The sequence below is a fragment of the Aythya ferina genome, assembly GCF_964211825.1.
Source record: "Aythya ferina genome assembly, chromosome: 1".
Lineage (NCBI taxonomy): Eukaryota > Metazoa > Chordata > Aves > Anseriformes > Anatidae > Aythya > Aythya ferina.
Genome location: NC_140296.1, coordinates 171,174,721 through 171,202,295, shown reverse-complemented (window position 1 = coordinate 171,202,295; position 27,575 = coordinate 171,174,721). Strand labels below are relative to the sequence as shown.

At 42.6% G+C, this 27,575-nt stretch overlaps 1 protein-coding gene across 1 annotated transcript in view; it reads left to right on the top strand.

Moving 5' to 3' along the window:
* The window catches only part of RASSF3 (Ras association domain family member 3), a 48,063-nt gene extending 27,311 nt beyond the window's left edge, over nt 1–20,752 (top strand). Inside the window, exons 2-5 of the mRNA XM_084513404.1 lie at nt 14,950–15,057; nt 16,345–16,612; nt 17,580–17,695; nt 18,068–20,752. Of these exons, the coding sequence (XP_084369530.1) occupies nt 14,950–15,057; nt 16,345–16,612; nt 17,580–17,695; nt 18,068–18,217 (642 nt within the window). The 3' untranslated portion in view covers nt 18,218–20,752. The remainder of the gene's footprint in view (nt 1–14,949; nt 15,058–16,344; nt 16,613–17,579; nt 17,696–18,067) is intronic.
* Nucleotides 20,753–27,575: the final 6,823 nt, after the last annotated feature.

Sequence of the window (27,575 nt, the reverse complement as noted above, 5' to 3'; positions counted from 1 at the left end):
TCCGTAGCCCTATTTATAATGCAGTGTACCTAAACCCATCACTTAGTGGTCATGTTCAAATTCGTGGTAAAGGTGATAGCCTGCTCTTGCTCAGCACTTCACTCTCCAAGCATGTAATTAAAGACTGCCAGATTAGACGCTGCTCCTCGTGCCTACGTGTGTGTTCATGGCAAAAATTGAAATGGTCTTCATTCCTGATTTGAGTGCAGGAGTGAAAAAGACTGACTTTCCCCATCATCCAGCTGCAGAGAAAGTAAATTAGAGGCCTCTGAAGGGGCCAGGTGTCCCTTGGCAGCATTGTGATGGCTCTTGTTTCTAATAAGCAAGCTGCAGTTTCTAAGTCTGTCTGGGTGGGGGGAGGAGAGTTGTGTTCTGCTGTTTATAAACCTAAATGAGGATGGTTGTGCTCTCTCAGCTCCTCTTTGTAATGTTACTTTATAGTATTCAATCTTTTTACAGCAGATTTTTTCAGTGCTTTTTGTGCTCCAGAGCTACCAGGATCACGCAGTGATTTCAGCTGCTTGGATGAAGACGCAGCTAACAGCGAGGTGCTGGACGTGGTCAGACATCACGTTTTGCAAACAGCTGTTGTGGTGGAAGGCACCCGTGGCCCTTCTGCAGGAGCAGTTTTTCCGCCCTGAAGCAGGCAGATCTGGAAGATCTCACGATGGTAGAAAAGTTGATGTGAAAATCTGGAATCCTATCGCCAGCATTCCTGATAATTCGGTGTTTCAAAACATCCTCCTAAGCAGATATGTGGCACTTAATGTAAACCAAAGCGCAGGAATGCTGAGATTATGGTTGCAGAGATAGTGTTTCTGTGCTGTGTGTAATGTTTCAGAAGGGGTTTGCTAAGCCTGCTATGTACAGCTGATTTGCGAAACATTCCCAGGAATCTCCAGTTGTGCTGACATTACCCGCAACCAGCAGGGACTTGCAGAAAGGTTGCAGGGAGGGTAGGAGCACTGGCTGGGAGGAATCCTGATAAGCATTTGATGACCGCAGCCTGTGGCCAGGAGGGCTGGTACGCCAGCACCTGTGGGAGGACAGCCTCTGCCCCACCCTGGAGGTTGCAGAGCACATCTCCGCTCGGAGCTGGCAGCTGGCCGCTTACCTATCACCAATATTATGTATTACTAGCATGTAATAAAAGAATCCACTTCTGCGGTGACAAGCAGTCTGTTACCAATGCGATTGCAAAGTCTGAGCTAACAAAAATGACGGTGTGACTCCTTCCCCAGCTCACACGCACAGGAATTCCCCTCAAAGCGTTTCAAAATCATCTGGGGTGCGGGTGCCCTGCGTGGGCAGGGAGAGCAAAGAGCCATCGTCAATGGATGCCTGGGATGTCCTGAGCAGACAAGGAGTGTAGCTCCATGGTTGGTTCGGTTCTGTAGGGAAAGGTGAGCCTCTCTTGTCTAGACATATCCTTCGTGGCTCCGGGTGCTCTGGGAGGCCATGGCCCTGGAGCAGGCCCTGCTGGGCACCACCACAACCACTCACGGCACCGTGAGTCCGTGGGAGGGAGGCTGGGAGCAGGTGTGCTTCATTTCGAGTATAATTATGTGGCTGTGTAAAGCTGCTTGGGAGTACGAGGCTCCTTGTAGCACCAGCAGTGTCAGGATGGAGCTTGTGTTGAGCAACGTCTTTCCTTAGGATGGGAGCAGCTTCTTATGGCTTACTAGAAATGTGACATTTCCTGGTCTGGTAAAGCCTGTAGTATGTTTGGGGCTCCTGTTAATTTTCCAATAAGTTAAATTACGAAGATGTACTGCATTGAGAAATGGCATACAAAATGTGGCTTACTGAAGCAAAACCAGGAGGTGTGGTGGCACTGTGAGTTGTACTCCCCACAGCGTTATCTTTCCTTAGGATCGCTTGCATCCTTTGTAGTTTGCTTGTTTATATTACCTCTGCTCTTTTTCTGAAATGCTGATTTTATAATAGTACAGCCAGCTGTGGCTGGCTTCTTCCCACTTCGCTTCATAAAAAACATTTGATTAAAAGCACGTAATAAACTCCCTTTAAAGTCCCACTGTTTCCACACTTTGATGTTGGCATATTATTATTATTTTTTTTTTAAAAAACAACAAAACACAAACATGTCTTTCCTGTGTGCACACATGTGCTTCTGTGTGTGTCACCTTGGGATGTTTATGGAGCCTGTGTAAGTGACTACACTTATTTCATTACTAACAAATAATCCTAATAAAGTACGATTGCATGAAAATCTACTGATTTCATTAGCGCTTAAGAATGAATGCTCCTAATAGTCAAGGAACGGGTTCTGCCATATTGAGAGAACTTTCTTAGGCCCAAGGGTGCCTTGTAATTTATGTGTAAATGGGCGACTTTTTGCTACGTTACTGTAACTTACAGCATTCGTAATACAGCTCACTAAGATGGAAATCATTGTTTGGATAATAAATGAGTGCCTTTTTAAAGCAAAACCAAAATAAAACCAAAAAAAAAAAAAAGAGCAGCCAATGCTACCTGAATACTTGGTACTGTTCTGCTGTCTCCAGCAGGCAGGTCTGTGCCCTGCTCCATATGTTTGTAATATGGTATTTATTGCCTGGCCAAGATGCTGGGTAGAAAACGACAACATGTTCCTTTCCCCACATGTGATTAGGCGTTATGGAAGAGTTTTTATGTGAATCGATCACCTTTGCTAATTTGAAGAGTTTCTGCAGTCAGGTTATGCAAGGGAGCTGCTGGTAGAAACCTGATGAATTTCAGTCTTCTGGCCAAACTGAACAAGTTTGGAACAGAAGGAAAAAAATAAATATATTTTTTAAAATTTTTACAGGTTTGGTGTGGGTGCGTAAGGCTGAAGTCCCTCACACATGGCAGGCCTGCAGTTGTAGGAGCCTTGTTACCAGGCCTGTGTTACACAGTCCCAGTAGGAGAATCAGTACAAACCCACTGGTCTGATTACAGGCCCAACGCTTCTGTCTGTGTCAGAAGTTACAGATATGTTCTTGTTTTTTTCCAACTTTGAAGAGATTCCCCTTAACTATTTGTTTTTGACCTACACATGTGTATTTATAATGTCTTTAAGAAAGGCATTCTTTGGTTACTTAACAAAGATTTTTAGGTTAGGACAATATTTTCTGTTAGAGTACAGGAAATGTTAACGGCAGTGTTTCAGGGACTTTTAATAAAAATTCATTTGTGGTTTTGCTTTGTAGAATTTGTTGTTTATCTAAATGATCTTTGATTCTACTGTCCTCAGCTTATCCTGTGCCTGTGTGGTGACACAGGTGGTGACCTGTGCTTTTCAGTGTGCCCTGCCTTCTGAGGGTGTTTGTTGGGGTTGTGGTGGGTCCCGACTCTCCCTGTTCTCTTTAACATTGACAAGTATGTTTTTTTATGGAAAAAAAAATCTAGTAGACTCTCTTCTCCCTCCACCTGAAATGGGTATCAATGCTAACAGATCTCACGTCTTCATGAGCTTCGTGATTACATTTCCTGAAACAGCAGTTGAGGCTAAGGAAAGGTGGAGTAACAGCAGCGTTTCCTTGTGCCTGTAACATCCTGCCCATAAAAGCAGGGAAATAGCTGTTTGGAAAGAAAAAAAGAACAACTTCTGAACTTTGTTGTAAAATCAACACATTCTCCCATATGCTGCTTAAGAACAAAGCCTGTAAGTTTTTTCCCCTTCTCTGGTTTCCTGGTGGCCATTCTCCAGCATGGCAAAATAACTTGTGTTTGGAGTCGGGCCATGCAGTCAGGTTGTAAGCCAGCAAGCCCTTTTCTCCAGGGCAGGCTTAGTGCAGTTCTCCTGACCTTTCCTCAGAAGAACAGTTTTGTTTATCCAGCTTTTCCAGTGGGATACTCATTAACCATGTTTTAAGGCCTTCTGTTCACACCTCCCATGAAAGCCTACTCGTTGTGACCTCCTACTCCTTACTTCTTCTTGCCCTGTGATTCTCTTCACTGCAGACCTGAGCAGTGGTTGTTTGCATAGACTGTAACCTTTTTCTTGCCTTGCTACAAGAACCAAGATTACAAAACCACTTTCCCATACTAATTCTTTTTAGATTGTCCCAGCGTGGATTTCTAAAAATTGAGGCATCCGGGTTCATTTGTGTCCCGGATTTATTTGCGTGTGTATTGTGGAGAAACAAGTTCATACTGAAACTAGGCAGTTGGCTCCTATTCTGCAAGTGTATTTTTGCAGAAAGGGCTGAGTCAGATAAGCTTGTGGCAGGTTTCCATTTTTGTAATGGTAGTAGTGTTTTTTGTCTTTCTCCTTAGAGAACATATGAGTTGTGAAGAAATGTGTCCTTTTTTCAGTCCCACTCTGCTCACAACTGAAGTGTTGGGTAGCCTGTTTAAATGTGCATATGAGTAATAAAAATAGGGTGTAAAAACGTGGGATTAAATCCCCTCAGAAAGCAGATTATCATTACCATACTGATGAGGTTATTCAAGGCATAATCTCACTGCATAAATTGCTGTTTCCTCACAGTGCAGCAATCTGAGGATCGGGTGCCACCTTAGCAATGTGAGCTTGAGATTGCTGGGACACTGTGACACTCGTGGTGTGGGGTGGAATGGCTGGGGTCCAGACACCTCCTGCCTTTACCTACTTCTCAGCTGAGCCCTGTGACTGCATTCATCATCTGCAAGATGAAAATAAGTTAAACCAGGGAGCTGCAGCAGTGTAAAAGACTGCGTCGAGCCCTTTCTTTCTTTTCTTTTCCTTCTTGCTGGAACTGCAGTCGAACCTGAGCTCTGAAGCTTCAGTGAGTTCAAGCTGGAACTTGAGTCAAATTGAACCCAGGTGGGGAAAAGAACCAAAAACAATCTTTTTGTTGCTGCCTTGAGATAGATAGATCATTGACTAGAGGGATGTTTTTATTTTTGCTTCCTCCCAGCATTTGATATCATAAGGCTGGTGATGTTAAGGACGTAAAATCCTATCATTAAGGTTAATGTAAGTTGCAGCATAATAGTACATGGTGGTGGTGTTGAGATGGTCGCCTGCTTTACCTCACCCCCCTTTTTTTTTTCTTGAAATACTGAATTGAATTTTTGCCAGATGATACCTGGCAGCAGTAGGTGAAGCTAATGGTTGTGCTGTGCTTCTTCAGAAATGTCTTTTGGCTACTATCCTATTTTTAATAAAACAAGAGGCTGTACAGAAGGGTGCAGTCACTACACCATTAGTGGTTAATGAAGTATGCCAGGTGATCTAAATTTTCTGGAGTGTAAAGGGAGAAAAATCCTTCACACAGGCTAGTCTGCAGAGATGTCGCCTTTTGTCTGCTTTTTGTGAAATACCTCATTTGGATGCCTCTTTGAAGAGACTAGTAGCTTCTTTGAAGAGACTCCCTTTTAATATTTCTGTGGAAATTGTGTAGACAGTTAATCACACAAGGTACAGTGAGAAAGCTACTATTGGAGTAAAGATATTTCCCATGTGCTATTTAATGAAAACTCTCTGTTAAAAAAAAGAGCTGCAGTCACTGAAAACTTTATCAGGCGTGGGGTTAGTTTTTGTCTCTTACCATCTGATGTGCAGATATAAAGCACCAGTTACGTAGGTTGACTGTAAATGCATGTGAAGGCCTCATCATAATCATATTCAACATACTAAGAAGATGCTTTAGCTTTTTAGTGGCCTACAGGATGTATACTTTAATAAAGACAACAGTGATTGCTTGCCCCTAGATTATTGTGGGATTTTGAGGCCTTTAGAATGAGGACTTCAGTTGTGCTTCCTGAGTTTTGTGGGGTTTCTTAAGAAGTGCATGTGGTAGGAGAGGGCTTTTTCTGTTCAGAAAAGCTTCAAATATGAGATCAGCAGCAGATGAGCCAAGAGAGACCCAGTAGCTTCTTCATTTTTTTAGGGAGCTGTACTCAGCGAGGAGCTCACCCTCACGGTCAGCATGTGCCTGAGAAGACCACAGGTCTGCTTGAACAGCACTGTTTTCATTGCAGCGGCCTTGGTCAGGGAAAGCCGTCTGTCAGGGTTGTGCTATATCAGAAGAGGCAATGTATTGCATCATGCTTCCTAGGTCAAAGTGACTACTGCGCCCTTTATAAGAGCTTGTGTTATTTTTCTTTCAAGTAGGAGAAATCCAAACAGAAGTGATGGGCTTGTTGGGAACATGGCCATGTGCAGACTCTCCATTTCTAACCCGAGCCCTGAAGCTGGGCCTAGGTAGGAAGCTGTTACTTTTTCTTGACACAGTCAGGCTTTGTCAGATGGCTTAAAAAATAATCTGATGACCCAGTCTGTGAACTACCCAGCCAAACCTGGGAGGGGATTGCTTCTCTGAAGGTAAAATGGCACAAAAGCCTGGCCCAGCACCCAGCTCCTGCTCAGAGGAGGCTGATGGCCCAACAGGCCTCAGACTGGAGACTGGGCATGGGGAGAAGATGGCAGATCTCCGTCAGGCTGGATCTTCCCCCACAGTACTTCCCCAGGAGCTGCTGGTTGTTCTCCAGTGCCAGTTTTGATGTACAATGTAGATAGGTGCATTTGAAAACCGGGGGGGTGTCATTGCAAACCTTTTCCTGCCTCCTGTTGGATAGATCCTGCTGGACTTCCTTTCGGGTTCACATGCAGATGCTGTGGGGTAATGACCCAGGGTCCTAACGTTACCTCATTGCCTGATTGCTAGCTGGATGAATAGCTCAGCTTTCAGACAATACTTAACCTTCTTTTCAAGATACACTAATTAGACTTCTATGCAGTATCTTGTATAAGCTCGTTTCCTAACTGCCTGCTGAAAGCTAGATTTTGTTGTACAGGTCTCAGAGAGGCTGGCAATCCATTTTACTTCATTAAACTCCTTAACTGCTTAAATAGTCAGCAATCAACTCACACGCTTTCTGTAGAGAAGACCCGAAGGAAGGAGGTTATTTGATGTTTCTTGCATCTAATTTTAATAGATGTAATTTGCAGAATTGAAGCAGCTGTGAAATGTTACTTAACTCGTGTAATGTATTGCTTTTAAAACGTGTCATAATATGAGAAAAAGAGTGCAAATCTGCATAAAACCTGCTGTGTCTTTGTGGATAGACTTTAATGCCAGCCGTTGGAGACTATTCTTCATACAGTTGGTTTTCACTCTAAACAAATGACCGCCTTTTAAAAACTGGGTTGCGTGCCAGTAGTTAAAGTACAGCCATATAGGGTATGGCAGGCTTTGTAAGTAGGGGTTTTCAGAGGTGAGGTCATGATAAACTTAAATGAAACTTCAGTAATGTTAAAGTCACCAACAAATAGATTTCTTTTGCTGTCCTTTCTTTCACAATGCCTGAATGTTAACTGTGTTTATATTGCCCCTGTTTAAAGGAAAATAATTTGTTAAAATGAATAAAAGGAAGTTAGTTAAAGTTCTTGTTTTCTTTCTCTGCTGATTAAGTGTTCGCCATATAAACATATAAATGTTTACATCAGAGAGGTCAGGCAGGAAAGATAATGCTATGCTTTACCCTTTCATTAGCATGCCAACCCACATAGTGTGGTGGTACTTGGGGAAAAACTGGAAGCAGTGGGAAAGTAACAAGCATTTATTGAGCGGAATGCCTGTACTTTGTAAAATTATGCCAAAACTGTGGTAGTTGCCAGTAGCTCTCTTTGAACATGGTGAAAGTGCCCTGGCAGAGGCACCAAGCTGCATCACAGGTATCTTAGTTAAGGATTTCTGGCAGATCTGTAGTGTTCAGGTTATTAAATAAAGATCACCTATACCTTGGCGCACCTGTCATGAGTTCTGCGTGCAGCTCTGCTCACTGCAGCTCTGCTCACCACATCTCGGGAGAGGCATGGTGGAGCTAGCTGCCCTGCTTAAATGACCGAGAGGTTGGAGCAGCTGTATCAGGAGAGAAGGCTAAGGAGTCTGGGGCACCTCATTTTTGGAGAGAGGGGAAAAAAGTGTATGATTACAGTTTACAAAATCACAAAAATGATGGATAAGCTGATGCGAAACTTGGGTTCACCAGGTCCTATAGTACTAGGATTAAAGGGTACCCAGTATACATAACAGAAGTTTCCTTTTATCTCAACTGAAGTTCGGTTTAAAGCAGATGACAGTCCTTCACACTACAGTTGTGAATTTCTGGAAGTTGTTGCGCAGGAGGTGCAGAGATGGGCAGCATCGGCAGGTTCACAGAGGGTTTGTGCTTTTGCATAGGCAGCAGGTCCATAAATGGAGACTAAAAGCACTCAGAAGGGAGGTACCCTCTGCATTCCTGCTGCAGCAGTTCTGGATGCCAGCAGAGAGGCTGCAGGAAAGGCTCATGTGCTCTCTCGAAATAGCCTTCATTTCTGCTGCCATCGCAGGCGGAATACCAGGCTGGATGGACCCTACACCTGACCCAGGCGGGCGTTTCTGCTGTTGCTGCCTCAGGAAGGCATGGTGCAGGTTGTTCTTACTTGCTCTGTTAGGATAAATTATTTAAGACTCAGGTCAGCAAAGCCTGTGCAAAAAAACAAAAAGTGTTTTGGACTGCTTCCCTGCCCGGTGTGCCACTGAATGGAGGGTGGGAACTGGGTCACACTGAGTGCAGAAAGAAAAAGACACTGAACAGGATACAGAGGTTATTCTGCCTACATCATCCATCCTGTCAGAAAATGCTCCGTTCCCTGCCCCAGAGAACAGTGTCAACCTGTTCAGGAGGACACAAATGTTTCAAGGTGCAACTGCGTGAGAAGGTGCTGAGCTTAGAGCTATGTCTGTTTGCTTTTCGTTTGTTTTTTAGTTCCGGGTGGGGTGTTTTGTTTTAATTTGGCTGTTTTCTCCATGCTTTTCTGGCTGTTGGTGTGTCTGACCATTTGTGGATGGAGAAGACCAGCATCCACCTTGATTCTCAGGCTTCCTCATGAAAGAAGGGCACATCTTCTGAGTATGAATAAGAGAAATTGCTGTTGCTGGCAAAGCTGCTTTGCTCTCAGGAGAGTTAAGATGGGGAAAAAACACAATGTTTGTTTCTAAAACCATGTAATTGCAAGGTTTATTTTCTGTGGGAGTGCTGGCAGGTTGTAGGAAAAGGAGCATTTTTTTCTTGTGAAAGCAGCTATTGAGATAAAAGTAATTTCAGTGTTTTCTTCCCTGTATTCTCTACTAAGCTTCTGTTGTATGATGTATGTTAGTTAAATCATTTCTTAAATGTAAACGGGATGTAAATACTATGCATTAGTTTCATTCTTTTATTACTAAAGGAGATGCAAATATACCTTTTCTTTTTAATGTAGATTTGGCTGCATTTCTCATTTGACAAAAAGCTATTGTGCTTTAATTCAGAAATGATTCCTAGCCATGACTTACAGCAAGATCAGTGCATCTTCATCCATTTGGCTGAATCATGGCTCACTATATGTATGGGATTAATATGATGTGTGAGGACAGGGGATAGGGACTGCTATTGCTTAAAAGTTGGCTTGAGCTGCTGCAGGTGTTCAGTTGTTTAGATTTGTGACAAAACTATTGTGATGTTCCCAGGATAGGTTTACCTTTTGTTCATTCTATTTTCCTTCGTCTATCAGGCCAAAAAGTTAAGAGGAACTTGGTTTCCGATTCCTCAGAGGTACTAAACTTCTAGAAATTTTGTAGAAATAGGAGGTTAGATAGAGGAGAATCAGCTTCTTGTATCACCCTATAAATAAATGTCTATAGCAGCAGTTTGGGGAAGCTGTGCATCTGTCTCAAGACAAGGATCCTGAGGAAAAAGGCTTCAGGGTTTGGGGTATTTTTTTGTTTGTAGAACTGTATCATAGCCTAATTCCATAGCAGCTTTCTAGCTGCTGAGGTTAGAGCTTTCTCTAGGCTTTGGCAGTAACCGTGGGACTTGGACTTTATGAAAGTCCCAGATGTGATGTGATTCTTTCCTGGGACCACAACTTGATTTGCAGTTCATTTTAATTGTAATCTGTGCACTTTTAGTTGTGCTCCTTGAGGATTCGTGCAGAACTGGTCTCTGTAGGCTTTGTGTTGGGTGTAAGTGTAAGAAAGGGAGTGATTCTTCTCCAAACTTCTGTCATGCAATAAATGAGATGTGTGGGGGGTGTGGAGGGGACAAAGAAAAAACACATTTTCTGCCATTTTTGTTGAGAGGAAGCTCAACTGTGAAGAGGCATTGCCTCATGAGTTTTAATGAAAGACCAGCTATTTCCCTTGGGAAAGTGAGAGCACTTGCCTCATTTCCCTCTTGCTGGCAGCTGTTGCTTAGGAATTTCATTCGCGAATGAGCTGCTGCTTTGGTGACCTGAGGAATGGTTTTAATACGAATGTCCATCAGTGTTGTGTGCTGTAAGCATGGGGAAGTACAGCGTGATTTTCCCAGGAAGTTAGCAGCCTGGACTGGTAGTGGTGTTTTGGACCCAAAGACGCCATCCATACGGATTCTGATGTATTCAGCTATCTTCTTGAGATCAGATTTTTATCTTCCACATCTGTGCTGGGCTGAGGAAATACCTGGTAGCCTGAGAAGCAGGGAATGGAAAGAGACCAAGAGCTCTGATGAGGAAAACACACTTCATCGGGCTGGGAGGAGGAAGCGCTGACGACATGGCAGCCATTGCTGAGAGTATCATCTGGCTAAGTGATGGAGGAGCTGCACCTAACTCAGGTTTGGTTTTTGATTTTGACCAGAATAACACGGAAATGTTTGTGCATTGTTTTGTACAGAAGATGCATTTTTTTTTTCACACATAAACTGCTCTGCTGATTGCGCTTCCGCAGTGATTGATACGCACACAGATCTGTGGCTAGGAAACCCATTGCCAGGCCTAACTTTTGCAGAAGGGCAGTTTTGCAATTCCCAACATTCAGATTTTGCAAGGTGTGCGGACTGGGTGTTTTACAGGGGCCTGGGATGCCCCAGGAGCCATGTCGGGGCTGGCAGAGCGTGCCTGCGGGGCACAGGCTGTGGAGGAAATGGCAGCTGTGTCCTGGGCTGGGTGAGCCGCCAGGCGACACGGCCTGGATTCGGCTCTTGCCAGCCCAGGCAGAACAAGACCAGGCCATACATACTTATCTGTAACATCTAAATCTCACCTCTGAAATGCCTTCTCTCCCCTGAGCTTCATTTGAAATGCTTGAGGTCGAAGGAATTGCTTTCGCAGCAGTCCCACACAGAGCGGGTGTGACTTGAGCCACTTCGCGGCCATTTGGGAACAGCGCAACGTGAGTGTGTTGCGAAGCCTGGTGGAGATGAATTTATTACTGCTGTTGCTCTGCTGTTGTTGGATGCCTCAGGGCCTTCTGCAGGTGGTAGGTTTATCTGCTGAGATAGCAAGGTGGAATTTGATCTGCTGAACCTATGCAGAGATATCAGAAGAGGTTTCCTTGTGGTGTGTCTTGTTATGGTGTGACACGTAAGTGAGGAAGTAAGAGTCCTTGAGTTTGCCAAGTCCTTCCCCACCCACCTATAGGCACACTGGTAAAGGATTTGTTTGTTTTAACTCAAGACGTGGCTAGACAGCTGTGTGGCAACAGCTAAATGCCACAGAGCCACTGGGAACAATTCAGCTCTGTGAAAAACTGCATACCATCTCACCAACATGCTTTACTGGCATGTTGGTTAAGTGTAATTAGGAAAAATTAAAATACACAGGTGCCTCAGATCTGTGTGTGGTATTGGATGATAACCACTGCGCACAGCTGACCCAGTGAATCATAGCGGTCCAAGGCTTTGTGTCTGTGACGGGCTCGGTGAGGTGTGCCTCTGTGGGCTTTCTCCTGATGGCAGCCCTGTGGGGCTTACTAATGTGACTCAGTCCATGTGGCAGCAGGGTGATTCTTCGTGTGTCTGGCAGATGAGGAGGTCTCTTTGCTTGGTTCAAGCACATCCACCCCCTCATGCACAGCGGGAGCACCAGAGCTTTTGTTTGGGAGTGGGAGCCTATCTTGAGGCTCATTCATGAAGACCTCGGGCTTAGGTTTCCTGTTGCAATTAAAGGCGTGTTTCCTTTTCTGGGACTGATGTCCTCACTGCTCACACTCTCTGGCCTTGATCAAGGGTGGTGGATTGGGGTGAAAGTGATTACTGAAGTAAACAGGGTCTCTGTTTCTTGTGTGTAATGTTTTTTCTTGAAAGGATTTGAGCCTATTCTTTAATGTTTTAATCCCCAGTAGTCTCTTTTTTTTTTTTTTTTTTTTTATTCAGTCCATAGTTTTGCATAATGTACATTCTGTTAAGATTAGTTGAGGCACAGACTCTGGTGGCTCAGGAAAATGAGTTACAGCGATGTTTGTTGCCAGTGTACTACAGAGTGAAGTTCTCTCAGCTTTTGCGTAAACAGGGCTTTATATTTTCTGTGTGCTGAATTAAACTTTGCCAAAATCGCCTGGACTTCAGTGTCGATGCAAGGAGCCAGGAACTGCAGTGGCACGTTCAAGCAGGGAATGGTATGCAGCTCCGTGAGGGAACCGTGCATCCCCCGGTGCCGCCAGGCACTGTGCGGCCCTGTAGGGAGCCACCCCTGGGGAGACGGGCTCCTCTTTCTCTCCCTGTGTTCCCGTCTGTTTTTATTTATTTTTTATTTTCCCCCTCCATCTCCCTTCTACTTTTGCAACGTAGACAGGTCGTTTACTTGCTGTGAGTCTTGGGAGTTTCTCCTGTCTCCATTAAAGGCAATACCTTCTTTGTGTCATCTCCAGTTGTAAGTCCTTGCTGACAGATTCAGCCTTTGAAGTTGCCCAGAAATTAATGTGATGATGTTACTGAAACAAAGGTTGAGCTTTAAGCAAAGGAGAGGTGAGGAGCAGTCTGTTTCCTGGTTAGTGTTTTCTCATGATGGTGCTGCTGTGAGTGACTGCAGTAATCACGATGACAGCTCTGACAGGGTGGAGGAGAGATACCTGCTTGAACAATCACCAGTGAAACAATGACAAATACTAAAGATGAGGTGTCCATTATTGGAAACTCAATATCAAAAGTGTTAGGAGATTGGAGAGGTGTGAACTCCACAACATGCTCGTCTGACAGAAGAAGTAGCCTTGGCTGGCATCTATGGTTAGGGGCTCGTCTGCAGCTTCAGAGGCCGGGAACTTTCTGAATTCATCTTTGGGTTTGTGAAAGCAGTCAGACAGATGGTAAAAGCTCTGTTGAGTTTGTGTGCCCAGTCCTGTAAGAATGTGGCCCAATCTTACAACAGTGTTTGAAGACAGCATTGAGAACACCTATACATCCAGACTTTGACTATGAGTCATTGCTTTTGGTACTCATTTTGAGCATTAAAAAAACAAAAATGTGTACTTTGATGTCAGAGGAAAAAAAATGAAAACAACAAAAACCACACTTACAAACAGTTTTGTTTTTTATCTACTCATTTACTCCCAAATTGAACACTACAAAGCTGTAAGAGCCCCTGAGGAGATGAAGAGAGAAGTTGAGATGAAGTTGTATTTGTAATAATTATGGCAGTTTGGGGGAAGGGGAAAGATGACAAATAGAAGGGTAAGAGAGATTAATTTCTCTAGTGGGACTGAAGACTTGGATTCTGAAACCACTTAGTAATTTGCTGTTTTGTAATAGATTAGGTGGGGTTTGGCGACTGTGCAAGATGCTACACATGCTTAGTAAGAGCAGCACTTAAGGAGCGAATAGGAGAGCTGGCTGGCTGTGTTCCTTTTTGCCTCGGTGTCCTGATCTGTGAAATAAAGGTGTGTTCTCCGTGTTTCGCAGGAAATCAGCATTCGAGTCCAGATCAGAATTCAAGGTTTCTGGCTCCCGGCTCTGCACTCAGGCCACGCCTTTCTTTTTATAGCTATGGGAAAAAGTCAGCTCCAGTGTGTCATTTAGTAAAACACCATATAGGAAAAGCAACCCTAAGCCCACAGGAGCTAAAACTAGCCACTTTTAAATTAGGAGATGGAAAGATGTCTTGCACAGTCTTTCCGGGAAACAGCAGCCTTCAGCTCCCCACCAGCTGTGGTCATGGCTGGGGTGGCTCCTGTGTGAATTGTCCTAAAGATGTGGTACGGGGCTGGGCACGGCAGGCAGGGACCTCCTCTCCTAGGATGAGCTCCAGGAGGATGCGCTGCTGAGGACTGACCGTGTCGCTGCCGCTTAGCCCCTCGTTGGTGCCATGAACGCGTATCGCTGTGTTTGGCCCTGCCCTGAAAGCTTTGAGCCGCTGCTTCCCCCTGTCCGAGCGATGTCTTGGGTCGTTAAAGCTGGGAGCTGAACCTCTTCCATACTATATATGGCCGTGGTGCTCATGGTGGAAATCGGAGTGTATTTATAACGCTGGTTTGCTGCGGCGACGTGGATTGGGAACAAATGTTTGTTTGGATAAAATCCAGCTCCAGGGACTGGTTTTACTGCTGCATGTAAAATCCGTAGCAAGCTCATAAAAGCAGCAGTCGAAAATCGAGCGGGGCCTTCCCCATGGAAAAACCATGAATTTGGTGTAACGTGATACAGCTAGAGAGTTACTCACGATGGCTCACGTAGTAGTCAGCGGCCCTGTGTGTAGTGTGCGGTCTGTCAGGCTGGAATGCGGGGATGCTCCTGCATTGTTGGCACACTTGGGGATTGCTGGTGTTACTTGTCAGTACGTGCTGCTATTTTTGTATGTATTCTTCTGTTTGCTTAGAAATACCCGTCTGTGCCCTGAGTAATATCTGGTGAAAAATTGCAACTGTTTTCTTAACAATATTGCATAGCATTGACATGAGCAAATCAGGCCATAAAGTGAACTGAGCTGTTTTACATACTGCTGATAAATATTTGAATGAGAATAGTTGGCAAAAAAAATGACCCAAGTGTCTTTGGGTGTGTTGATTTAACTGTCTCTATTCAGTTCAAGTGCCTAACTCAATTTGCCTAACTTGTTAATACTTTCTTTTGCTGTATGGATAATTAATATCCATTGAGCCTCTGTGAAGTAATTATTACTTGGACTGAGAACGCTCTTATCCAAAGTCATAAAAGAATTGTTGTTTGCTTTGTTTTCTAAAACTGCTCTTTCTCTTGTTGTTGCAGGATGTTCAGAAGGAGAGAGAACCTCATGTTTATCTCAGTAAAGAAGAAGTTAAAGAGAAAATACAAAGCTATAATTCATCTGTCACTGATAAATTAAAGATGACCTTGGTAAGTTTTGCATATGATGACTGTAACTTATGTTAGGAGCAACTGTGTGGTAACTTTGTAGTGAATTATGAATCACTTTATTCTTAGCATCTCACATATGAAACTGTCTCTGGTTTAATGACTTTGTAGTAGGCTCTTCCTTAAATCTGGAAATTAAATCTTCCATCTGGAATATTTTTATCCACGTAGCTTCTTTATATGGACTGAAACAAATACAGATGTAATTTAAAATGTTTTAAAGATAAATTCTAATTCAACACTAAGATGTCCATTTGTCAGATGAAAACCCTTCTGCTGGTAAACGTGAAGGTATTCATCCTGTTTGGGTTCATAAATGTTTGTCAAGTATTTCTTTCATAAAGATGCTTCAATAGTGAGAAAAGTTAAAACATGCCATGTTTATTATAGATTTAATATTCAGAGCAGTTACGTGGGTTTTCAGCATTTGGAGACTTCCTCCCACAATCCCCTCCATACACATAATGCAGACAATAAAATCCATATAGATTTGTAATTTCCAAGGACTGTGGACCAGGTCTGAGACTCAGTCTGACCTACTCCAGACCATACTAATATTCTAGGCATCTACCTGCCTGTCTAGATTTTTCTGATATATTATGTATTCCTCTGGGTGTACAGTACATGTGAGCTTAGAAATTGTACTATATCCCAAACCATATAGGCACGAGAATCTGCTAAAAGGCTTTTATGTATTTCCATGTGCCTAAATCCAGGTTGGTTGCAGCTCTCTAGCACAGTAATGTTTGATCAATTTCAATATTTTCTTACAGAAGCAATCAATACATAATTTGTAATGTTGATTAGAATAATGTTTATTCTAATTGTTTTTGAATTGAAAGAAGATTTGAGTATCTAAATACTGTAGGCTAATTTGCAGCTGAAATGTGGGGAGATAACTTCTGCATTTGTGCATAAAATGTATAGTTAGTTAGTTAGTTGTAGAGGCGTGTTACTGGTCTTTTTTCACTTCATAGTTCTTTCCTAATGTGAAAACTCACCACTAGTTCATAGTACCTTTTGCTTGGTGAGATCCTGATAGCCTTAGTATTTGGTTGTTATTTTTAAGGCAGGAATTGTTATTCAGCAGAAATACCAGAAAGAGTAAATATCAGAAATACTGAACCAATGTCTTTCCTAGGAAATGTCAAATATTATTACAATGGCATTTAAATTCTGTTCTCTGTAACCACTTCTGCCTGCCTTCTCCAGTATGCCACAGTTGGTCATTACTAATTTTAACTTCACAATGCTTTCTTCCTGTTGCAGAACTCAAATGGGATTTACACTGGCTTCATCAAAGTTCAGATGGAACTATGCAGACCGATCACTGTGCAGTCTTCCCCCAGCCAGGGGAGGTGTGCTCACAGCAATAACGAAACTGCTTTTTGCTTGCCGAACGACTGTGTGAATACACTTCACATCAGCAGCACCAATACTGTTCGTGAAGTTATTGAGGCCTTGCTCAAAAAGTTTTTCGTGACCGACAACCCCGCGAAATTTGCACTTTACAAACGCTGTCACAAGGAAGACCAAGGTACAAATTAGACGTGGTATTTCGGTGGCAAAGTGGTTTGGGGGGCAGCTGTGTTATAGGAAGACTTGAAATGAGCAGGGTGGAAGAAAGATGATGGGAGGTGACAGCCTTGCTCTCTCTTATCTTCTTTTCTTGTGAAAAGTAGCATGCATAAGAGCGTAAATGATTTGGGGATAGTTCACAAAAGACAGGAGAACCCACTGAACCATCTACACAGATCCCCTCTGCTATTCAGTCTGTTATATTTAATTTAAGATGCCCCTTATCAGGCCTTAAATTTCAGTTGGACTGAAACACTGCAGATTCGTGAGATTAAATTATGGGACAGATTTTTTTAAAGAGAAACCACGGTGTCAGCAATACCTGCAGTCCCTGCGTTAGCAGACAGCTGTTGGAGTGGTGACCATCATGGGCTGTGTATTATTTTCAGATGTGGTTCTTGGTTCACGTGGCTCTGTCTGTGCGTGACTACTGCTAAAGTTTGGTGTTTATTGTGCTTGGAAATACCAGAATATGCTAAAGGTATCTTTAGTGAAAAGGGCGTTTTGCCAACATTGTGTTTGTGCACTTAGGAATCTGCCTCCTTCTGTGTACACTGACAGTGTTGCAGGAGCTCAGATGTTTCTGGCTGTCTGAAAAAAGTTTCAGAATGGTGACACCACAGCTGTGATGTTTTCAGTATTTATTTATAGCAACAGAGCTGTGTTGGATTTTTCTTTTCCTTCCCCCAACCCCCACATGTATTCAGATTCTGTGTTGACTGGAAGCCACTTCATTCATATTCAAACCCAGTCCTGCACATTTAGCATCCCTAAAACTCATTTGTTCAAAACCAGTTTGTAAAATGTGGAGATTTATAGCTACATATGCGTATCTCTGAAAATGTCTAACATTGGCTAGTATTAACCATTCAAAACACTTCATTACTTCTAAAAATGACTAATGTTCATAATTTCTTCTCTTGCAGTTTATACATGCAAGCTGTCAGACCGAGAACATCCCCTCTACCTGCGTTTGGTGGCAGGCCCCAGGACGGAAATGCTTAGTTTTGTTCTACGTGAGCATGAAACTGGAGAAGTTATGGTATGTTACACTCATGCTTTTGTTTGTTTGTTTAACTTCACAAGTGAAGTTAAAGCTCCTCTTTGATCTGTGCTGACATGTTGATCCATTTTTTTTGGAAGCATTTTTTTTTCTTGTGATACTTATTTTGTGCTTTTTGTAAACATTTAGTCTGCAGTTAGCTTGACCTCCTGTTACTTGCAGAACAAAGAAAAAGTTTAAAAGAGTAAAATGTCTTCAGAATTTGTAGGACTTGCAAGAAGGGTGCCTGATGCTGCTTCAGTGTTGAAATGGTTTTGAGAGTCTGAGGTTTTGTTTAAAAATGCTGTATATATAAATGGTTTGTGTATTTCCTGTTCATCTCATCTGTTTTTTTCTCTTCTCTTTGTACAGTGGGAAGCTTTTAGTCTTCCTGAACTGCAAAACTTCTTGCGTATACTGGACAAAGAGGAAAACGAGCAACTTCAAATCCTGAAGAAGCGTTATGCAGCTTACAGAGACAAACTTGAAGAAGCCCTTGGTGGGGTGTGGAAACCTGGTTAAAAGGGGGCCAAAGAACACTCAGGAAAAACGCACGCTACCAAATGTCAGTATAGCATGCCAAACCCAATGTACAAAAGAGCAGCAAGGAGTAGTTTTCTTTATTCAGAAGACTGTTTTGTGATGCCAGGGTACCTGAACTTTGCTATAGACTTAGTTCCATAAGCCAGGTCACTTAAAATCTTGCACCCGCAAGTGTAAGGGATTCTGCATGTTTGTACATCAGTTTGCAACCCTCTGTGTGCCTAGAGAGTTTTCCAAGTTATCTTGGTGCAAGCTGTGAAACTGTAATCAATTTTCTAGGATGCTATGAAATAAGATTATTTTTTTTTCTTCTTTGCTTTAATGGTAGCTTTTCAAGTAAGGAGGTGCAAATTAATTGGTAAAAAAAAAAAAAAAAGGAATGAAACTGTCTGGAAAAGAATTAGTTGGAGCACTATCTTTGAGATGAAATTGATTTGCACTACCTTTCTGTTTTCAAATAGTTACTGTATAATTTGTGAGGAAACTGTTAGAGATGGAGGGCATATGAAATCTTTTGTTTTGTTCTGTGAATTTGTGGAAGGCTTTAAATTAGTCTTCCTGGAGAAGGTAAAGAGAATGTTGAGAAGAGGGTAAGAGTTGAGGAAGGAACAGTGTAGTAGCTGATGGAGGAGGACCGGTTTTAAATAGAAATAGTATTTATACAGAGGAAAGTTAAAATACTAATTCTACAAGAATAAAGTTTTAGGATGTTATAATATTGTGAATAAGTTTTAGGATTTTTTAATTACATAAATCCACACTGGAAAAGAAATAAAGATAATAGAATTACTGGGAAGGAATGAGAGGCGAAAGCTGAATAAGAATAGAAATGGAGCTGCACATACAGGTCACTATTGGAGAAGCTGCTTCCATAAATGTATGATGGGGGGTTGAAAAGTGCAGCAAAGCTAACAAGTGGCAGCTTACTTGAATTCTAAAATGTGGACAACGTCTCCGATAACTCTGTGAGAAAAGCCCAGCTAGTGAGCGTTCAGATCCAAGCTGTAACTGCAGATGCATTTGGTCTTATTGTAAGTCAGATCTTTCCTCTGGCTCAGCAATCCCTTTTTAGGCTGGATACTTTTAAATTGTCATATCTGAAAGACAAAAATAGCTTCCTCTGCTTCCTTGTTTGTTAAAGGCTCAGTTGGGCAAAGAAAGTAGAATTTCTTATTCATGTTTCCAGTATAAAATGAAATTAAAATTTATCATCAGTGTTGGTGACTGAGCATGGTAACTCCTGCTTTTAGCAATTCAGAAAGTTTTTTTCCTAAGTTTTTAAAATTCTTAATTGAACAACTGATTACCAAATTCTGTAGACTGCTGATTTACTTGATTTAAAAGTAGGAAAAATGTAGCAAGAAAACATTTTAATGTAAATAAAATTGTTTTTCTTTCAGAGTTATTTATCTAAAAAGCACGTTCGAAAGAAACCAAAGAAGTGGGTGTGCAATAGAAGCATGAGGCAGGTTTGAGTAACCAGTACTTTAGTCATTACCAAGCCGAGAGGAAATGAGTTATATATTGGGGGTTGGGGTGGGAGGGAAGTGCTAAAGATTTAAGAGCAGCAGAAGTTGGTGGTGTGTTTTTTTTTTTTTCCTCCACTCTTAGGACGTTAATTTTAAATTCCCAAGGAATTGTTAAAACTTTGGTGACATCTAATGGATACTATGTGAAACTCCAAGCTTCTGTTCACCACCTTAATTTGATGTAATTGTGCCTTTGTTTCCTTTCCTTAGACTTTTTTAAAACTCTTCACAGGTTGATTTTTTTGGTTAAAAAAAAATAAAATTAGAAAAAAAAATGCAAGCTTAATGAGACAATCATAATGTTTTAAAGTGTTAAGAGAAATTAAAAGTAGGACTAACTATAAAGTATATGTAAGGCATATCTTGTTTGTTTTTTAATTTCACATGTAACATTGTAGTGCATGTGTGACTTAGTAACATTATCCTCAAGTGAGACACTTTATAATGGTTCAGGGAATGCTTTTATGTTTTGTTACTTTTTTTTTTTTTTTTAATTTTATTTTTCTGTGAATGCAGCATGTTGATGGGTATTCTGTTAACATCTACTTATTTATATGCCTGCCCATAGCTATGTAATCATTACATAATCGCTGTTAATGTTGAACCATTTGTTGCTTAGATTTAAACACTGTTTGAGTCTAAAAGTGGAGTATAAAAATATGTGAATTTTGTTTTTACTTGAACTGAACTATCAGTCTTTTAAGTAGGCACATCTGCATTTACTTTAGCCAAAAACCTCAATCAGTGTTGTATGCACTACAAGTTTCAAATTGGGGGAAGAGAGGCAGGAACCAAAACAAACTTACTATATTTTAATTTTGTCTTAGTCCACGGTTAATTATTGTAAGATGTCGTGTGTGGGGTTAATTATTATTATTTTTTTTACACACTGGCAATTACAGCAGCTTTAATTTAAAAGAAACGGTCATGCCTGGCCAGTTTTTCTCTTTTTAATTTTAGCATCAAATTAAACTGTCAAAACTTGTGTTGCAGAACTGTTTTCATTTCAGTATATGATGGTACCAGAATGATTAGATGATGGGGGAACGGAGGGGCGTATTTGGGGGGTTGGGGGTGGGGGACAAAGGGGGATTGCAGGGAAACATTAAAATGTATGTCTTTAAAAACAAGCAAACGTTATTTATAATTTTGACAAGCTTAGTTTTATTTTTATAGGGAAGTTTTTATTCCCCTAAAATTTATTACTGAAATGGCAATTGATGGTTCCATTATTAAAGTTGAAGTTGGCAATACTTAGCTACGTGGTATGTGTTTATTTTCCCATTACCTGGAGTTCATGGTGTGATACCTGAAGTCTGGATGAGACTCCCTTGTTGCTGGCAATCATGCTAAAGAGACGCAGCTCACTGCAAGCATCAATTAAGTTTGTCTGGAACAACAGGTAAATTTCAGTGTCTGTGTATGCACGTGTCCCAGTCATACTTGTGCATGGAGGTACGTGGCTGTGTTTTCATTTTGGCTTCTGTTTTTGGTAAAGAATACGGGAAAAACTAAACCAACAGATTTTTTTCCAAGTACAGCAAGAAAAAGTAAGTAGACTCCCACAATGGCTGCCTCATGTTAGCCTTCTCAAGAGTGGGTGTCTGGTGGTTGTTAAGAACCTACTATTTAAATTCCTGTCAGTCAGTAAAGAATACATGGAACTGGCACACACATTGAAATTCAGCTTTTTTTTTTTTTTTTTCTACTGAAGAACTGACTCAACACGAATAATAGAAATATTTCCACCTCCATTTTCTTAAAAATCCGTAGGAGATGCTAATTCTAATGAGATGCTTCTCTGCTGTTTTTACAGTTTGTCTTCCTAGTCAGGAAATTGCAGTGCTTGTCAGACTTAGTTTTGTTAGCCAGACTTTTTTGATAAGTCTGTGAGGAATTTGTGTGTCTGAGATGCTATTTTTAATATCTGGCTAAAACTTGAGTGTCAATCTTAAAGCCCCAAATAAACTGAATGATAAGTGAGTGTATTTGTAAGAGACCCTGCCTTGGAGGATCCGTGGGTGGGTGGGCATTTTAATGTGATACTGTCCCTCTCCTGACACATTCCTTGGGCAGATGCCTGGGAGTCGGAAGTGGCAACCAACTTATATCCTGCCTTGTCCTTTGGAGGAGGTTCTTGGGGAGTCAAAAGACCTCTCACACACACACCAGGAGACCCGTGAGACTGTGGGCCATAGCAGATCGATATTGGTGGAAGAGGTGAAGGCCTGCAACAAACAGGAAAGCCTATCCTCAGGAGCAGAGACCATCCTAGAGCTCCCCAGCTGGAGCCAAGGGCAGTGTCGATAAGAAATGGGCTGTGGAGATGTTCAAAGAGGTGCCAGTGTCTCCATGTCTCTGTCTCCTGTGCCATGCCTGCAGTGGAAGCTCAAGGACTTTTGTTCATTAGGTAATCTGTGGGTATTCAGCCTTGTGCACAACATCACATACTTGGAAAGGCTCCAGACACGATGCTCCATCAGGAAGGAGCTGCCACTCATCAGCCATCCATGTGTGTTCAACAAAAGGGCAGTGTTGGTGTCCTCTCCCTGGTTTACTGCTTCTGCCCCCAGTATCTGCCATCAGGAGGAGCTGTGTCTTCTTGCTTCTCCATCTGTGACTAGTCAGCGTGGTACGTGTGCTGTGGAAAGGAGGAGGATCGCACAAGTACGTGAGCCTGATGGCACTGCTGTGGGATGGCTGTGCGCTGTGATGCTCATCTGGCTCCTCCGGAGTTTTTGTTAGTGCCCAAGGCAAAAACAGCTCCCCTTTGACCATGGTGTGAATCCAAAATAGATGAAGATCAGACCATGTTCCTGGCTGCCTGGAGAACCTCTGGTGCAGTGTAGGAGAGGTGAGTGTAGGAGCCGGAGAGAGGGGGTTGCAGGGTGAGTGTGTATGTGCTATACCCGCGGTGGTTAAGGTGCTCCCAAGGGTACAGAGCTTGTGAAGCTGCCTCAGCACTCCGAGTTGGCTGACAAGAAAGTCGGGGTGAATTAAAGCAGTGTTGGAGGTGCTGTCACTGTCAGAAATAAAAACAAATCACCATCTGGCCGGCTCTTACCCTTCTTAAGCGATGTTCCGGTAATAGATTTCTGGAAGACCAGCTAGATTTGCTGATTACCTCACTGTTTTTTTAACCTCCATTAACAGGCTCCCTCTGCTGTTCATGACGCCTTGGTGCTGTGGCATCGCCATCCTTGACAAAGGCCTCTTCAGCCATGGACGAGGATGCTCGCAGCCCCCCAGTCCCTTTCATGCAACCAAGTGTGTTGGCAATGTCACCTTGTGGGCCTTGGGGCTCTCTGTGTGAATTTCAGGCTTGCTCCAGCTTACTGACAGTTCTCATGGTGGGCTGGATGTGGTCTCAGCACGGTCATGCAGCAGAGACTAAACTGCTCTGGCTTTGTCCTTACATACTTTTTGTAACCATGGAAGTCCCCAAATGCTCAGAGGCCATCAGCCACCTCTCACACCCTGGCCAAGTGACACAGCGTGCGTGTCACAAGCCTTGTCTAGACCAGCAGTGCCCAAGGCCAACCCAGGCTCTTCCACAGACCAGCCCAGTAATTTCCAACCTGCTTGGCCACGACAGCACCCATGTGGCATGCTCATGGCACTCGGTGACACTTCATAACCGTGTAATGCATCACCTTGGTGGTGATGGAGCCTTCCAGGGGCTCTTTCTGGCAGGCACAGTTACAGGCATGCAGTTGTGTGAGAAATGAGTAGGGTTTCTGTGGTGCTGTGGTCACACCGTGGCGCAGGGCCTCCATCTACAGTCACAGCATCAGCCTGACCAACCCACATCCAGGTTCCTGGCTGGGACTACTGGCACGTGAGGTTGGTGTGGGTGGTCAGGTGGATACACTGGTTCTTTCTACCCCACTGCTGGGTTTGGGACGTGTTGGGTCTCATGTGTTCATGTTAAGGTTTGAGGTTACTAACTTCTGTGGGTTCACCTCATTACTGCAAAGCACATAAACATCTGGGTCAGTGTGCCAGATTTCCCACTGCAAGGGTTACTGTTGTCTGACACGTTGCTTTCCAAGTTGCTGGTGTTGAATTCTCACCTGATCTATGTGCCACACCAAGGTGCTCAAGTCGTCCTGCTGGTGTTGGTTCATCACAGGTGATGGTTCAAAACCTCTGTCTAGTAGGTTATCAGTAGGAGCCTGACATGGGTTCAGCATTTGTATGGCCTCCCACAAGTTCCTTCCCCAGTGAGCATTATAGTTTTGCCACATGAGTTGTTGTTTAGCATTTCATCTTTCTACTACCCTATTACTCTGATGTCAATAGGGTAAGTGGAAAGTCCACTAAACTCCATGGTTAACACCGTTCCTATACTATTTATTTAAAAAAAAAAGTGACCCGTTATCTGACTACCTCTTGTGGCCCTGGGTGCATTGCAAACCATGGGATTAATTCTACTGTAGATGCCAATCTGGATGTGGTACACGTTGGGTAAACATTACCCAAACCACTCACTATTTCAACTCCAATCATAAGGAATCCGTTCTTCAGAGGTATGTGTCACGGGCCCAATACTGAGTACCTCAAAGGACTTTCCCTTCCCTAAGGTTTGCTTGTGGTTGACTTTTGACAAGATAATCCTTCTTTTTCATTACAAAATCCACAAGTGGTCACCAGTTGGACTGCCTGTTGTTTAGTAATTGGCCTGCCTCCTCCTGCTGCATGCTGATACAGGGCACATGTGCTGGTGTGTCCCAACCGTCCATACAGTCATTTGCCTAATTATTGCCTCCCTCTGCAACAACTTCTAGGGGAGATACCGAGCTGTAGAAAGGAGATAACAAACTAACCCCTATGGGCAGACAGAGCCAATGAGCTCCACCTCACCCCACCTGATCATTAACATCGGGTCCAAGGATATTGTTTGATAACACGAGGAAAAATATCACCAGTCCCTTGTGGACTTGTGCATTGTGCTGGGGTGCACCATGCATCCTGTTCCTGGGGTGAGAAATGATCAGACAAACATCTCCGGGTTGTTGCAGCTGCTCACTCTACTACTGCTCAGGCTGTGACTAACACACCCCATCTTGAGTGATGTTCTGCAGAGCTAAGAGGTCATACTCTGAATCACTGTTTGCCATTGTGCAAGCTGGAATTAGAAGTGTTTTCAGTTGTTGTAACATAGGATGGGAGGGGACATAGCTCAGTGCTTCTCATTGAAGCAACCATTCCTGTCACGTCTTCTCAAAGCTGGTCCTTCCCACTTTTCTCAAAGGTGTTACTTTAAATAGTCTTTATATTACACTTTTTTGATCTCCACTGCTTTCTCTACAGCTTTCGGAAAGCGTAGTGTTTGTGACTGGAGTTTTGCATTGCGGATGCCCCCTCCCTGGAAGTGTTCAAGGCCAGGCTGGATGGGACCTTGAGCAGCCTGACCTAGAGGTCCCTTCCAACCCAAGCCATTCTATCTTTCGATATTTTAAATATGAGGACTAATCCTGCAAATGCTCCGTGTTGCCAAATCTAACCTCTTTCATGGTGCTGTATAAAATGCTGCTTTGGTTATATTTGTGTGTGTTAATCCTACCATGGATCTTCCCCGAATTTTGGGATGGTTTTGGATTCAGTCAGGTGAAATCTTACAGTATAGCCAAGATTGTAGTGATGTTGCTAGATTTAGGTAAATGCTCATTTCCTTATGAACAAGGTGGGATGTTATGGGTAACTAGAGTGTTCTGTTTTGCCTTGAGTTTGCTACAAGTACCCATGAGACAAATCTAGTGCAAAGCTCACTTGCACTAGCTATATAAACCTAAATATAACATCATAGCCTAGCGCGTAGCATGATAAAAAATAGCAGTACCAGGCTAAGATTTCTCTCCTTAAATACAGAATCTGGTATGTGATCAGAGATACCAGCTGTTTCCAACATGCCCAGGGAGGCATTAGTGCACCAGCAGATTTGATGACAGAAGTTCAGCCTTTTTTTTTTTTTTTTTTTTTTTTTTTTTTTTTTTTTTTTTTTTCCCAGGCAAAATTATTGTATTGAACAGTGGCTCTCTCCATTGGGATAAACAGGTGCTTTCTGTATGCCAGTAATCCTAGACAATTCTTTTAATCTAGCTCTGACAGCCGATACCTTGAGAATCTCTCCTCTCTGCTCATAACATTTTTCTGTATCTGTGAGCGAGCAGATGCCAGACATTTTTGCATCTGTTTATATACTTTGGTATACGTGCTCATTGGACAAAGTTAGAGCTGGTGTTTTTTACTAATGTTGGGACAAGAAGGTAGCATAACTCTTATGGAGTATCTTTTAATGCCTGCTGCCAAGTAACAATGCAGTTTTAAACACGAACAAGGCTCGTCTGAAAAAGCAGGTCACATTTAAAGAAAATAATGTCTACCTCAGTTCAGCCTGTGTGAATTAAGGAGAAATCAGAGGAATGTTCCCAGTGCTATTTTGCAGCCTGGGCTCACCAGAAGGGAGCAGGATGCACCTGCGCTGTTTTTGGAAGGAGTGGCCTCATCCCTGCTGGTGTTTCTCCTTTGATACTCTACAGTAGTCGGATATCAAACAGAAGTTTTTGGAGTTACAATACAACATCATAAGATCTTCAGATTTTCTGCAATGTTTTTGCCTTGTTAATTTATAGACACTACAAGCAGAGGACAAAGCAGCTGCTAAGCAGTCAAGAGTGTCCAGCCCTTTAGTGCAAACTCACATATTTTGGTATTATTATGGTAGTTAAAGGGGGGGGGGGGGAAAGCAAAAAGAAGAACATCACAACTTATTTATTTATTTATTTATTTATTTATTTATTTTTCCTTAAGATTTTAATGTCCTAGGAGAAGGGTTATTTTCTTGTCTCGAATCAGTCGTTATGATGATTTTCTTTTATCTCCTGCCTATTCTGGCCAGCTGATAATGTTGCAGGACCCAAGGAGAAAAACAGTGATTGTGGGAGCTTTGTTAATGTTTTCACTGAATTTAATCGATAGCAGGAGAACATCTCTGTGGATGTGCAGTTCTGTCCTTGATGCCTTAGGTCACTGCTAACGCAGAAAAGTCTGAAGATAAGTTTTACATGTACCGTGTTTATTTAAAACAAACATGTGAGCAACTCGTATTTGTGCTAATCTCCAATTTGTTATTGCTCTTTCTGCTTTGTGAAAATATAAAAATATATAAAAAGTAAGCTGTATGTTTTATTTGCCTCAGTCCCTTTCAAAAATTTAAAGAATTCTCAAAGATTTCTCATATTTATTTATTTTTAATCATTTGAAAATGATTGGCTGTGTGGAAATTAAAAGGCCCAAAATGAGACCAAAAAGATTGATCCGTTCAGAATGAGACCAGGGCTCAGCTGTTAACTTCTGGCAGCTGCCAGACGGTCGGTCAGCTCATGTTACTGATGTGCTGCTGTCCCCTGCTCAGCGAAGGGCCACGATGGGGGAAAATACGTGACGTGGGGCAGAGGGCATTGGGTCAGAAAAGTGCAGGGTGTCAAGCTTCACTAACTTCATTGCTCTCAGGGGAAAAAAAAAAAAAAGAAAAATCATTCACTACAAAAACACTAAGCACCATGTGCCTGGCTTCTGTATTTCTAGCTGAGGACTGCTCTCATGGGATCTGGGGAATTGGGTCCCGCAGCTGAGGCGAAGCAGTTGGCTAAATCTTTCCTTAAAGCAGTTTTCTCCGATCTATTTCTTGGGGATATAAATGAAGCAGCAGGTAATCCTTATTGTTTTACTGAGTCAGTAATCCTACCAGGTCCTCAGCCACCTTTAAAGTTGTTTGGAAATGGAGTAGTGCTGAATATTGCTGA